Source organism: Gracilinanus agilis, chromosome 5, assembly GCF_016433145.1.
Source record: "Gracilinanus agilis isolate LMUSP501 chromosome 5, AgileGrace, whole genome shotgun sequence".
In the NCBI taxonomy this organism is placed as follows: Eukaryota; Metazoa; Chordata; class Mammalia; order Didelphimorphia; family Didelphidae; genus Gracilinanus; species Gracilinanus agilis.
The window spans coordinates 312,466,818-312,480,464 of NC_058134.1; the positions used below are offsets into that span (position 1 = coordinate 312,466,818).

The following is a 13,647-nucleotide window of genomic DNA, read 5'->3' on the forward strand; positions in this document are numbered from 1 at the left end:
AGAAATCCACCAGAACCATCAGCATTTCTATCTGGCTCTAACCAAAACCCACCACCAACCAGGGAGAAATAAGAAAAATGCCACAGAGAATTTTCACTCCTAAATTCTCTCCTTCCCTTCATCTCTCCCCCATCCATTGAGAAGGCAAGAAGTACAACACTCCTTACACAAAGGAAGTCGTGCTAACATGTTTCCATGTCAGCCACGTTCCAAGAAAAAGGAAAGGAAGACAAAATGGTGCTGCGCTCAGTCTGAGCCTGTCCGTCTCCCGTCCGGAGACAGAAGGCATTTTCGTGCTTGATCGATGTGTCGACTCTGGCGGACAACAGCGCTGTCACCGTCCGCTTTATTCTCCCCACCGCGCTCCCTTTGACCCAGGTCCTGTGAGCCTTGCAGCCCCTTCATCGTTTCTGACAGCACCGGCCTGGTCACTCCCACAAGCCAGAACTTGGTCAGCCATTCCCCGATCCACGGGGATCCCTGTAGGTCCCCCAAAGCCGCTGGAAGTATTTGTGTGCGTGTGGCACATTTCCTTCTTCTTCCATCTCTTTGGGGCGCAAACCTCGTACAGGTATGGCTGGGTCAGACGATGCTTTTCGAGGATAAAGCTCCAAATTGCTCCCCGGCCAGGCAGCCGCGCGCCTCTTTTCCTCGCCATCCCTTCCAGCATTTGCCATTTCCCTTTTCTGTGGCGATCCGGGTTAGAAAGAAGAAGAATCTTTGCCTGGTTTCAGCTAACGTTCTCTCCTCTCTCCCCAGAATCTCTTATGGAATGTACCCAGCCTGAGATACAACCGCAAGAGGTAAGAGTTGACAAACAGCTTTTCTCATTGCTCTGTTGGTGATCGGCATTGGGGGAAGAGTTCTGACGAGACCGTCCTTTACGTTCCCCCCGTTCATGGGTTCTCTGGTTCTAGTTGTGTTGGCTTTTTCTTGTGTAGAACTTTTTAGTTAACTTGATCCCAGAGAACCAGTGATGACGAATCCTGGCAGAGAGGGGATGGACCCCCTTCTAGAATTAAGGCCTATATTTTTTGGGGGGGCGACCCATGGAGGAATTTGCTTAACGGTGCATTTTTGTTGCAAGAGTTTCTTTTTCTTTTTTTTTTTTTTTTAATTTTAAACCCTTAACTTCTGTGTATTGGCTTATAGGTGGAAGATTGGTAAGGGTAGGCAATGGGGGTCAAGTGACTTGCCCAGGGTCACACAGCTGGGAAGTGGCTGAGGCCGGGTTTGAACCCAGGACCTCCCGTCTCTAGGCCTGACTCTCAATCCACTGAGCTACCCAGCTGCCCCTCTTTTTCTTTTTTAATTCATCTTTATTTTTAACCCTTTACTTTCTGCCTTGGAATCAAAACTGTGTATTGGTTCCAAGACAGAAGAGTGATAAGTGCTAGGCAATGCAATGGGGATCAAGTGACTTGCCCAGGGTAACACAGTTAGGAAGTGTCTGAGGCAAAATTTGAACACAGGACTTTCTATCTCTAGGCCAGACTATCTACTGAGCCACCTCGCTGCTCCCTTGTTTAAAATAAAACAGCAAAACCCTTACTGTGATCTTAGAATCAATAGTAAGTGTTGTTTCCAATGCAGAAGTGCAGTAAGGGCTAGGCAATGGGAATTAAGTGACTTACTCAGAGTCACACAGTTAGGAAGTGTCTGAGGCCACATTTGAACCCAGGACTTCCCCTATCTAGGCTTGGCTCTCTATTTCGTGAGCCACCTAGCGGCCCTCATGGCTAAATATCTTGGGAAAACCATCTATGATCAATGCTTCCACTTCATCTCCTCTTACAGTTTCTGAACTCAATATTCAACTAAAAGTACGCTGTTCAAAGTTCCTAAATGGTCCATCTCTCTCGTATTAATCCACATATCCAATTTGCTGTCACATCTTATTGTTTCCACCTTGATGGTATCTCTTATACACTCCCTTCTCTCCACACACACAGCTGTTCCCCCAGTGCAGGCCCTCTAGTCTGGACTACTGCAATAAATAGTTCTAACTGGTCTTCCTGTCTCATCTCTCTCCCTAATCCAATCCATCCCTCCCCTCAGATGCCAAAATGATTTTCCTAACNATAAAAATTAAAAATTTAAAAAATTATATTGTTAAACAGGTTCTGCTTGTATAATCTCTTTCGCACCTAATTATGATACTATCGTTCAGCACTTTGCAATTTGCAAAGTGTCTTCCATATATTATTTGATTTACTTCTTACTACAACCTTGTACGGTTAAATGCTGTCGTTATCCCTGTTTTACAGGTCAGAAAACCGGACTTGCCCTGGTCAGACTGTGAGCCTTAGGTCTTCTTGATGCTAACGTTCTAGCCACCCCGACGTTAGCATTTAAAAGTTGCCCGACTCTTCTCTCTGGCTCACTCGTTCCCTTAGGACGCTGCGCCGTATCCGTAGCGAGTTCCTACCGCCTTGCCGCTGTTGGTTCGGGCAGCTGTCCAGCTTTTCCTACAGCTCTTGTCCGGGAAAGACTTTTCCAGCATACTTTGTGTTCTTCGCTTGGTTGGGAAACCGAGACGACTGGGTCCATTTTGGGCTTAGTTCTCCCTTTTTCATTTCATCCAGTTCTGTGTGATATTCGTAGCACCGAGCCTCTTCTTTCCTAGTTTCCATGATTTCGTCTTGAGATTCATAGCCTTCCGTTTGGGGATCACGTTCGACAAAGTTTTCCTTTTGTCATCTCGGCCTTTCCCAAAATCTGAGCCATTTGAATATTATCTTTTTACTGTCTTTGGGAAGGCCAACTGTTAATAAGAACAGCTTAGATTTTTCGTATTTCCATAAATTGCCTGGCAGTGGCGTTCAGGTGCAGTCGGATGGGCAGCTTGCCCAGACCTGCGTGCGTCTTATTATCCGAAGGGGGTCTTTGCCTTTTCTTTTTCTCCTGGGAGGGCTGGCGGGGGGTATTTCGTAGCTGGCCGCTTTCCTTTTGTTGGTTCTCCAGGGTAAGGTTCCCTCCCTCCGAATCAAGGTTCCTTGTAGCTTCTTGCAGATCGCCTCCATTTCTCTTGTTTTAGGGCTCCATACGAACTCGCCGTCAGTCAGTCAGCATGCCTGGCTCAATTCACCGCTCATAGCAAACAATTTCAAAGCCGTATTTCTTCAGTCTCTGCTGATTGTCGTTTTGGCATCAATATTCGTTATGGAATATCACGTTTTCTCTCTCTTTTGCCTGGCTTAGCTGTCAGAACTCGGCTTGTCTCAGAGGTGTTTGCCAAGGGGCCTTCCTCCCTCTCCCCTGCCTTCCAGCTAGCCTTGCAGCTAGTTGATAGAACAGTGGAAATATTTGCTTTTTAAATTTTTTCTGGAATCCATTCATGAATCCAGGTGGACGAGCCTTTTCCTATTTCCCTGCCCTTGAGAGGTGATCTTTGGCGAGCTGGTTTTTCCTTCTCATATAACTATAAATGCTTCTAGTTCCCTTTCCTTGGCCTTCCCCAAACCAGTTTGGTTTTTATCAGCCAGAGGCTTTTGTTTTCAGTTATATTTACTTCTTCGACTTCACTTGTGTGCTTCTTCTGGGTTTATTAGGATGTTTCCAAGTTTATGCTCACTTTAGTCATCCTTTTCTCTTTTCAGTTTTTCTCTGAACTCTCTTTCCTCCTCTTCTCCAGGGAAAATAGTAAGGGGAGTCCTTCCTCTCATCCCACACGTTTTTGTTTGCTCACCCATTATTTGCTCCAGTTTTTGTGACTTGTTTTTGGAGGCAGGATTTAGGAATTTTAGTCTCTCCGGCTTTCTTCAGGTAGGACATCTTGGTCCTCCCCAGCGCCTGTTCTTTTTACCTTTCTAGAGATGAATGGCTTTTTATTTTTACGTGATTAGTGTCTGAATTCTGCCTTTCCTTGTCACAATGATTTTTAAAAAAGGAGGGGGAAAGTCCAGCAGCTGCCCACGTCCTGAACTGTGCCCGATAGCAAGTGCCACATTCTTCATCCAGGCTTCCTCCTACCTCCTCTGCGAAGCACACGCGTCCTTTCAGGGCTTCCGTTTAGGGCTGAGCTGGCTCAGCGTAGGAGATTTCTTTATTTTCTTTGCATTTATGTTGGAAATCCCATCTGTTTTCCCGGTTCTGTTTGCTTTACCAGGTCTTCTGAATCTTCCCATAGTTCCCCAAGCTCTTCATTTATTGTTGCTCATGGCAAATGTCAGAGATTCAAGGTCTAGACCTCAGAGGGCCTGAAGGGCCATCTTGTCTGTTTTCATTTTCTTCTGTGGAGGGAGCGGAAGGAAGGGATCCCATCTCTGGCCACGGCGTGACCTTGTTAGACACTCATCAAGGAGAGTCAGAGCAAGGCTTTCCGTCCCCAACGTCCAGCTCTTTGAGGTTGTTGAAGCACCCTTCCTCAGGACCCTGCAGTTCTCTGGCTCAGGGCCCGTCAGTGCTTTGGCCAGGGGCCGGGCTACTGATTTCTAAGCGCCCCACGAGGTGTCCTCTTTGACGGATTACATGAGAGAACCCCTGAAGGCCGGGACAGTCCGGATTGTCACCGGATCGTTTCCATTTGCTCCAGGGTGCCATATTCCTTCATGTGGCTGCTCCAGGTCTCCTGGTTCATAGATGCATCCACTACAGTTTCATCTGAGCAGATCTTCCCCTGCTTCTAGGATTCTTCTCCTGGGAGTGGCGCCTCCTGGGAGTGGGAGTGGCGCCTCCTGGGAGTGGGAGTGGCGCCTCCTGGGAGTGGTGCCTCGGTCATCTCTTCCTGTCCAGGCATCTGCTTTGTGTCTGTTCTTTTTCTATTAAGATGAATAGCGCCCTGATGGTTCTTTTTGTTCAGCTGGACTCTAGCTTCTCTTCCAATCCACTCTGACATGGATTTTTCTCTGAATTTTGCTATTTCATGGGATGGAATCTGTTTATTTTTATTTCCTTTGTTTGCTATTTTGGAGCCCTAATTAAAGCCAGGGACTGAGTTTGCATCTTTAACAGGTTTTTTTAAATCTTTGCTTTCTGTCTAGGTAACGACCCTTAAGACAGAAGGGTGAGGGCCTTCAATCCGGACTAGGCCAGATTTGAACCCAGCTCCTGGAGACTTCAGGCCTGGCCCTCTGAGCCTACCAGCTGCCCTTATTGCATCTTCGGGCATTGCTTGCCCAGAGTCTGTCCTTTCGGGGCAGTCAAAGAGGCGCCCTTCTGTCTTTGCCGTGGGTGGCCGCAGAGCCACCCCCTGAAGGAAGGGGCGCTTCTTACCCGTCTGACCCATTTTGGGTTTATGGTGGCAGGTGCTGCTTGAGGCTCTGGTCCAAACCTGCTTTCCGGTCTGCTCCCTAGTCGTCCCGGCATTTCTTCTCCTCCTCTTTTCTTGAACCCTGGCCCCGAGGAGCTCTTCGAGGCATTGGAGTGGTGAGCGCTAGGCAGCTAGAGTTAAGTGACTTACAGTTGTCCTAGGAAGCTTCTGAGATCAGATTTGAACCCGGGCCCTGCCATCTATCCACTGAGCTGCCTCGCTGCCCCTCCCCCCAGCGCTTGTCCTCAGACATCTCCTTCCTGGGTTTGTCAAAGACTGGCCCGGGGTGCTGGCCTCCATCCCGCTTTCTTGGTCTGGGCCCTGATTCTGGCAGTCACCGCTCTGGGCTGTCATTGTGGGGCTGATCATGCCCGACGCCCTTCATTCCTGCTTCTCTTCCCGGCTGTTTCTGTAGAGGTTTGGCAGCGTTTGGGCCTCGGGGTGAATTTTGCTTTAAAAGATCCTTGAATGGTTTTTACCATCTCTGTAATGACGGGTCTTGGGACAGGAATTGATTCCGTAGGTTGGCTTGAATCCTCCTTGGCCTTCAGGCCTGGACATCTCGTCTGGGGGGCTTTGGGGGAGGGGCCGTTCCCTGAGGGGGTCCCCTTTCTTCTCCCAGTGTCTGGCTTCTGGCTCCTTTTGGGGGGGCTTCTCCCGTGTTGGGGTCCTTTCCTGGACGCAGCAGTGGCAAAGGCTGGCTGGGGGTGTTGAGGAACGCGCTCGGGGGCGCAGCGCGAGGCAGGCTCCGAGGACAGAGTCGAGGCCGGCTCTTCTCCGCTCCGGCCGCCTCGAGGTGGGGTCTTCTAGAGTGACCTCCACGTCCTAGTCTGAGAGAAGCAACGCCGATCCCTTTCCCCGCGCCGGTTCTCTTCCGTGCGTTTCTGGCTCTTTGAGCCGGAGGTCCTGGGGCCGGGCCGGGCCGACGAGCCTCGGGGTCCTGCGAGCGAAGCCCCCCGCGTCTTCGGGTTCTGCGCCCCGTTGGTGACGGCTCTCTGCCGCGGCTCCGGAGGCCTGAGGGAAGGGGGCGCTCTCGGGGCTTCCGCTTCTTCCTCAGGCAGGCGAGGCTCGGCATGGGATCTGGGGCTCTGGGGGTGTCGGGTGCCCCCTTGCCGCAGGCTCGCCCACGGCCGCCGTCCTCCTGGCCTCGAGCCTAAAGGGCCTTCTGTGCTTCAGTTTCTCAACAGACGCTACCTGTCCGAGGTCCAGTTCTCCAGCCAGAAGCCAGAGGCAGAGCCGCCTTGGGAGGAGGCTTACGCCGGGAAGGCCCGTCTCACCAAGTGCTGGGAGATGCTGGCCGACTTGGAGGGGCCGCCCGAGCGGGAGCCGCCGGGCTCCTGGGATCCCGCCATGCGGCAGGAGGCCGCCCCCGCTGGCTCGGCTCCGGGCCGGCTCGCTCCAGAGGGGCCGGAATCACCCGGGAGGGATCCGCAGGGAGGGCCTGAGGCCCAGGAAGCCGTTCCCGGGCCCTGGGAGGCCGACGGGCCTCCTCCGAGCGCTGCCTGTGGCCCGGAGGAGCAGGAGAGCCGGGAGCCCCAGAAGCCCTGGGCCGCGCCTCTGCACGAGGCCCCGGAGCCCGAGAAGCGGCCCCCCAAGTCCTGGGCGCCTGCCACGCCGAGCGAGCAGAAGGCCGCGGGGTCCTGGCCCGCTCCGGTTCACGAAGAGCCGTGGGAAGCCCGTGCGGAGGGCCAGAAGCGGCCTCTGCTGCAGCCCGTACAGCCTCCCTCCAAGGCCTGGGGGCCTCCGGGCGGCCTCGTGGGGAGCGGCCAGCGGATAGCCAGCCCGTATGCGGCGGAGCCCCGAGAGGTGAGTCGGGGGTCCTTCGCGTCCCGTGAGCGGGCAGAGAGCGCGTCGCGGAGGGGCCTCCGAGCCTCTCCCAGCCCGCCGAGGGTGCTCCCAGCCTTCTGCGCTTCCCGGACGCTGCCCGCGCCGAGATCCGCCTTGGCCTTCGTGCCGGCCTTCTGGGCGAGATCCGGCCCTCCCGCACTCTCGCCTGTGCGGATGATTTTTTAATGGAGGGTCCGACTTCCTTTACTCCTCACTTGATAGAAATGGAGCAAAATGTATTTTGTGCGCGTTTAGACGAGCGAAGGGAAAGATCCCTTTGAGATCCCTTTAGCCCAAGGAACGTCCTCGCGGCTCTTCGGCACGCCTCCTTCTCACGGGACGGCACGCCTCCTTCTCACGGGACGGCGATCCATGTGGGACGTCACCCTTTTGAGGAAGCTAAAGTTTAGATCCAGCCCCCATCTCGGGGAGGGCGTTCCACTTGTGCTCCATGCAGACGAGTCCTCTGAGTGCGTCACACACCCTCACTGCCGGGCACTGGCTCCAAGGCGGAAGAGTGGTCAGGGTGGGCCATGGGGTCAAGTGACCTGCCCAGGGTCACACAGCTGGGAAGTGGCTGAGGCCAGATTGGAACCCGGGAGGAACCTCCTGTCTCTAGGCCCGATTCTCCATCCACTGAGCCACCCAGCTGCTCCCCAAGTTATTATTCATTTTTAAAAATATGTTTCCTGAAGGGCGATTAAGAATATGACCCCCTCCACCCTCAAATGATACTCTGGGGCCAACAACAGGAAAATGTCCCTGATTTGCCTGGGAGGATGGATATCGCCCCAACAAGCCGGGATATCGAGAGGATTCTCGGGGCCATCCAGCTTTTGCTGCTACTGAGCTGCCATCTTGGCTCCTCCCCTCTAGAGGGCATGGAGAGAGCGGGATGTGGCCTGCTGGGGATGCGGCTCCTCCTCGCCTTCCTCGGGGAGGCTCCCTTTGGGAACAGGAGCTGGCTCTGGGCTCCAAATGGCAGAAACGAAGGGGTGCGATCTTACGGAAGAAGCGAGCCTGCCCTTCCCGCGGGCCTGAGGCCAGGCACAGCTGGGGCTTCGTGAGCCCCCCAAGGAGGCATCCCAGCTTGGGAGAATCGGGCTGGCCTGGGGCAGTGGGTCAGGGAGGGCGGGAGCCGCCCAGGGCTGGCCTGAAAAGGCCAGGAAGAAGTTGTTCTCGAAGCCACCCTTGCCCTGCCGCTTCCGTCGTTTAGCCTCTCCTTTTCTCCGGCCTCCCTCTCAGGTGCCTCCGCTTCTGGATGAGGCCACAGATGCCCCTCCCACCCTGCCCAAGGACTCAGCTCTGAGGAAGGAGAAGCTTCAGGATCTGATGACGCAGATTCAAGGAACATATAACTTCATGCAGGTAGGAAGAGCCCCAAGCAAGGCCTTCGCAGCCCCTGAAAGGGTAGCCTTGGAGGGACTCGCCCGGCCTCCCGTCCTGTCTAGAATTTCAGACCTGGAGGCAGCCCGTCCTTCAGGGCCCTTCAGGGGGGCAGCTGGGGGGGCTCGGGTGGAGGTCCCGGGTTCCAATCCAGTCTCAGAGCCTTCCTGGCTGGGTGAGCCTGGGCAGTGACTTCCCCCCAGTTGCCCTGGCCTTCCCGCTCTTGGGATAGATGCTAAGACACGCAGGGAGGTTTTGGAGAAAAGCCCGTACACACTACCAGACGCTAGGAGGGTCTGAGTGCGACATCCCACCACACTGACGCGTCTGAGCAGTGCTGCTGGCAGGGGGCCGGAGCTCGGCCGCCTCCCGGCAGCCCCTCGGCCAGGACTCCTCGCCTCGGCCTCCTCCTCTCACTCTGCTTTTGTTGTTGTTTCATGGGCACTTCAGGAGTCGGTCCTGGACTTCGACCAGCCTCCAAGCGCCGTGCCTTCACCGCAGCTGCCTTCAGGGATTCCGGATAGCCCAGAAGGTAGGTGGCCGCCTGAAGCCGCCCCTTCCTGAAGAGGGCCTCTGTGGGGAAAGCGCTCTGGACCTCGACATCAAGGGCGGCCTGGCCCGGGGGGAAGTGGTCAGCTGGGGGCTCAGGGCATGGAGAGCTGGGCCCAGAGGCAGAGGTCTTGGGTTCCGATCTGGCCTCAGATGCTTCCTTGCTGGGGCCCCGGGCGAGTCCTTTAGGCCCCCGTGGCCCAGCCCTGACCCCTCCTCTGCCTCGGAGCAGGCACGGACCCTCAGCCGGGAGGCAGGCAGCTGTTAAAAAAAAGAGGTCGGATAGGAGCAAGCGTGGCGGAAGGGGGTGAGCGCAGCCTCTTTCTTGCAATCCTGCCATCTCCTATACTTGGCGGCGTGCACATACCCCTCCCCCCATCCCCGCCCGCTGGCTCGCCTCGGCCAGAAGGTGGCCTCCTGGGTGCCGAGATCCATCTTTGTGGCGGTGATCCTGACACTTAGGAGGCGATTGTGGACCGACCCAGAGGGCTCCCCGTGCGCGTCCAGGGGCCGAGGAGCCGCACTTCTTGAGCCTCAGTCGTCCCTTTGCTGCCACTGAATTCTGGTTTTTCAGTGACCCGACCTCAGACTTGAGGATGTCACTGAGTCTGTCTGCGCTGTGCAAGGCCCCAAGTGTGCTGGGATCGGGGGGTTCTGGGGGGCCGCGGGGAGGCCACAGACAAGCAGCACGCGAGGCAGTCAGGAAGCCCCGGCGGAGCCCCGGCCATCCCGGAAGGTGAAAGACGGGCCTCGCCTCAAGGAGCATCGAATGGGAGACGCGAGCAGCCGAGCCAGACAAGCTGTGGACGGTGTCCCCAGGCAGGGACGGACTCGAGGAAGGCACTCCGGGAAGAAGGACCCAGAGAGGTTCCGGGGGGAGGCGGGACTCGAGCTGGCACTCGAAGTGTTCCAGGCTGGGGGGCAGCCACAGAAAGTGCCCAGAGCTCAGAGGCGGATCGTGCCCTGTGTCCCTGGGTCAGGGCCCCGGGCCTGGGCGACAAAGGCAGAGAGCCCCCCCCCCCCGGAAGGCTCAGCAGGGCGACAAAGGCAGAGAGCCCCCCCCCTGAAGGCTCAGCAGGGGCGAGAAGGGACAAGAGCCCCCCCTGGAAGGCTCAGCAGGGGCGAGAAGGGACCTCCTGGAGAGACGACCTCGGCGGGCCTCGAGGACACGTTGGCTCTGGGGAGGGGAAGCCAAGGCTGGGGCTCGCATGACTGCCGAGGGGGCTTGCTGGGCTCGGTTTGGGACATCCATCGGAAATGACTGAAAGGCTCTTGGACAGTAGCTTCGTGCCTGGGCCCGGCCTGAATGGTAGCCGCCGCTGCCCTCGCAGGCTGGTCCGAGCCGGGCCCAGCGACCCCACGATACCGTTTACGCCTTGCTTTGAAGAAGCCCCTGTGAGGACGCCGAAGGGAAAGGCAAAGTCTCTGCGGTGCTATAAGGGAGAGTCCCAGGCAAAGCGACCCGAGCAAGGAAGGCGGCATTTCTCCCCAGAAAACGGGGAAGGATCCCCGGAGGAGCCGGCCCGAGGGGGGAAGGAGAGGGGGGCAGGAAGATGAGAAGAAGGGGTCCCCGGGCAGCACGTCCCCATTTAAAGGTCAGGACGGCGAGCGAGCTCCGGGGCAGGAAAGGGGAGCAGGCGGAGGGCGAACCGCTGAAGCCGGAGGTTTGGAGAAGTAAGCAGAGGCCAAGGAGGCCCCCGAGGGCCAGCCACAGAGAGGTGGGGGGCCCTGGGAGGGAGGGGCTGCCGCAGAGCAGAAGGGCCAGAAGCAGCTTCTGGGAGTCTGAAGAGTGAGCGAACAAAGGAACGCCAAGTTTTTGCCATAAAGGAAGAGCGCGCCGAGCCCCGGCTCAGAGCCGAAAGTCAGATGGTTCTTGTCCTTTGCGTTCTCCTTTCTTTTCCCTCTTCTGTTCGCCTCCCCAACATCTACGAGCACATTCCCCGGCCCAAAGGAACAGAAAAAGAGTCTCGGCGCAGGCTCCGTCCCTTCCTGCGCCACCTGGAAGGGTTTCTGGTTTCTGAGGTGAGAAGAGGTGGAGGGTCTCGTCCCCCTTTCCAGGAGCACCAGAAGCGGGGCCGGCTGTGGGTACCGACAGAATTGGGGTACACGTAGTTCCTTTCCCTCCTCACGTCCCTAGCGAGGGAGAAGAGCAGGAGCTCGAGGCCTGGGGAGCAGGCGAAGGGGACGTTTTGGAGAAGCAGAGACGAGGCGGGTTCGGCTCTTTTGCGAACTCCTCGCGCCTTTTTCTTCCCTTTTACACCCGCGTCGCAGCCCCGTGAGGCCCGGCAGCAGCTGGACCTGCTCCCTCGTCCCCTTTGGGCGGCTCTTCTCACTGTCCCGGTCACGGGAGGGCGGACACTTGCTGCCTCTTAACGCTCCCTTCTGTGTGTTCCGCAGCTCCCGTGGAGCAGCCACGACCCGGCCAAAGCGACTTTCTTCAGGAGCCATCGCAGGTGAGTGGTGGGAGGCGAGGCGAGGCGAGGCGAGGCTCCCGTGTGCCCAGGGCCGTGTCCGAGGGGGCGATAAGCGGGGCCGGGGAGGGGGCCGGGCCGGAGCGCTAAGAAGGACCCCCCAGGCGAGCTTCCGGCCGCGCCTGCCTTCCTGTAGCCTTTGAGAGCCGGGACTTGCCGCTGTGCGCGGCCCACGCCTGCCGTTTTCAGCGGAGCCTTTTCTGGTCCTCTCTAGGCTGTGGCCGCGGCTGGGGCGCAGAGTGCCGGTTCTTTGGCGATGGCCGATCAGGCGTCTTCTGGATCCGAATCGGAGCTGGAGACGCCGCAGGTAACGAGAGGGAGACGGGCTCCGAGCGCAAACTCGGGGTGCCGGGGCAGGCGGCAGCCGCGGGCCGAGGCTCACACGCTTCCGGCTTTGGTTTGTGTCCGAGCAGCCTCCATTCTGCCTGGACGGGTCGGGGGTAAAGGCCGGCCGCGGGACCCCCATGGAGCCCGAGAGCCGCCGGGGGGATCCGCCGGCCGTGGAGCCCTCGTGTCGGGGGCCGCCGAGGCCACGGCTCCCGCGGGCTCGTCACGGGAGCGAGCCGTAGCTGCAGAGCCATCCCTGGGGGCCTTCCCCGGCGGTGGCTCTCGCAGGAGGGGCTGACCAAGACGCGCGATGGGCCTCCTGGTCAGCCAAGAGCGCCGGAGCTGCCAGAGAGCGAACGCGAGCACGAGGCCGCGGTGCCGCTCTCACCAGGCTTTATTGGGCTCGGGACAGCTTTTGGGGTGAATCTCACCAGAAGCCCGTCCGGGGCATTTAGAGGGGGTCGCTCGGGAACGGAACACCGAGGGGCGTCATCGTGGCCTTAGCGTCGCCCCAGAATTTTACGGGCACGTTTAAAATCCAGAAGGCCTTCGGGGCGTGCAAACAGGCTAAAGGGCCACCCGAGACCCTCGAGATGCCTCCCTTAAAATCCCAGGACCGCAGACCTTAGCCCTGCCTCGTCTCACACTGTTCTGGGGGTGCAATGGTGAACCCCTGGTTCGGGAAGGAGACCTCCCTCAGGAATGAGAGGGCTCCAGGCCTAGCTTGAAAGTAAGGAGGATTCATTGGTAAGACGGGATTCCTGGCCAGCGAGACAGCACGAGCCCCCCGGCGCGCCTGCCCAGGGCTCTTTACAGCAGTGTGCAGGGGACTCCCGCGCTCAGGCATTGGGGGTCTGCCCGGGACCCTCGGCTTAGGCCGTCGGTGTGGCCCGCTTTGTCTGTCTCCACCTAAAGGACTCCCGAGGATGGTCTTGGCCTCGGGAGTCCCCGGAGCAGGAAGGGGGGTTTCCCCGTTCACAGCCTGCCTGAGTTAAGGGGTGCAGGGGGGGGCCGCGCCACCATAGCGTTTCTGAAGGCTCAGCCGTCGCCCCAATGAGTAGAGGATTCTTGGGCTCCCGCTCCGGGGAGACAATGGAGCTGCCTCAGAAGTCGGCCCTCGTTCTTTTGTCCTTGTGCCGAGCCCTTGAGCTGCTGGAAGTCTGAAGAATCAACCCGAAACTTTCTTTAAAATTAATTAATTACTTGTTTAGGGTATTTCCCGCGTTGCCGTATCCATTTTCTCTCCCTCCCGCCTTCCCTCCCCCTCCCAGAGCCAGCAAGCCGTCCCCGTCCCCGGGTTGTGCAAACAGGCTCGCTTGATTCCCGTTTCCTCCGGCTTCCTTTTCCCTAGACATCCCCATCCCGGCCTTTGCATGTCGCCTCCCACAGTCCCTCAGGAGCCCGGCTAGCAAAGTCCATCCCACTGGATGCTCCCACCACGGCCAGCACTTGTTCGATGCTCCCTCCCGTCGGGCACGTGCTCAGCTGGGGACACGGTCCTGCCTCCAGGACTCGAGGGAGACGAGCTGCAAAACAAGCCTCCCACCAGAAGTAGGAAGCGAGGAACAGACGGAGGCTGAAGAGGTCCAGCCGCTCCAAAAACCCGGGCCTGGATCCCCAGACACCCCCCCCCACCCCCGAAGCCAGAATGGGGGAAACAATGAGGGAGGGGTTTAGGACTAGGAGCCCAAGACCCAGAGAAATCTGAGGGAGGGAGAGGAAGAGAGGGGGCGAGAGAGAGAGAGAGAGAGAGAGAGAAGAGAGAAGAGAGAGAGAGAGGGAGAGAGAGAGAGAGAGAGGAAAAGGGAGAGAGAGAGAGAGAGATGGAGAGAGAGA

General features: G+C 57.6%; 1 protein-coding gene across 1 annotated transcript in view; it reads left to right on the plus strand.

The window, feature by feature from the left end:
* CAPRIN2 (caprin family member 2) overlaps nt 1–13,647 on the plus strand; it is a 41,918-nt gene that overhangs the window by 10,871 nt on the left and 17,400 nt on the right. The window contains exons 5-9 of the mRNA XM_044679312.1: nt 760–803; nt 6,428–7,216; nt 8,324–8,446; nt 8,915–8,996; nt 11,411–11,466. Of these exons, the coding sequence (XP_044535247.1) occupies nt 760–803; nt 6,428–7,216; nt 8,324–8,446; nt 8,915–8,996; nt 11,411–11,466 (1,094 nt within the window). The remainder of the gene's footprint in view (nt 1–759; nt 804–6,427; nt 7,217–8,323; nt 8,447–8,914; nt 8,997–11,410; nt 11,467–13,647) is intronic.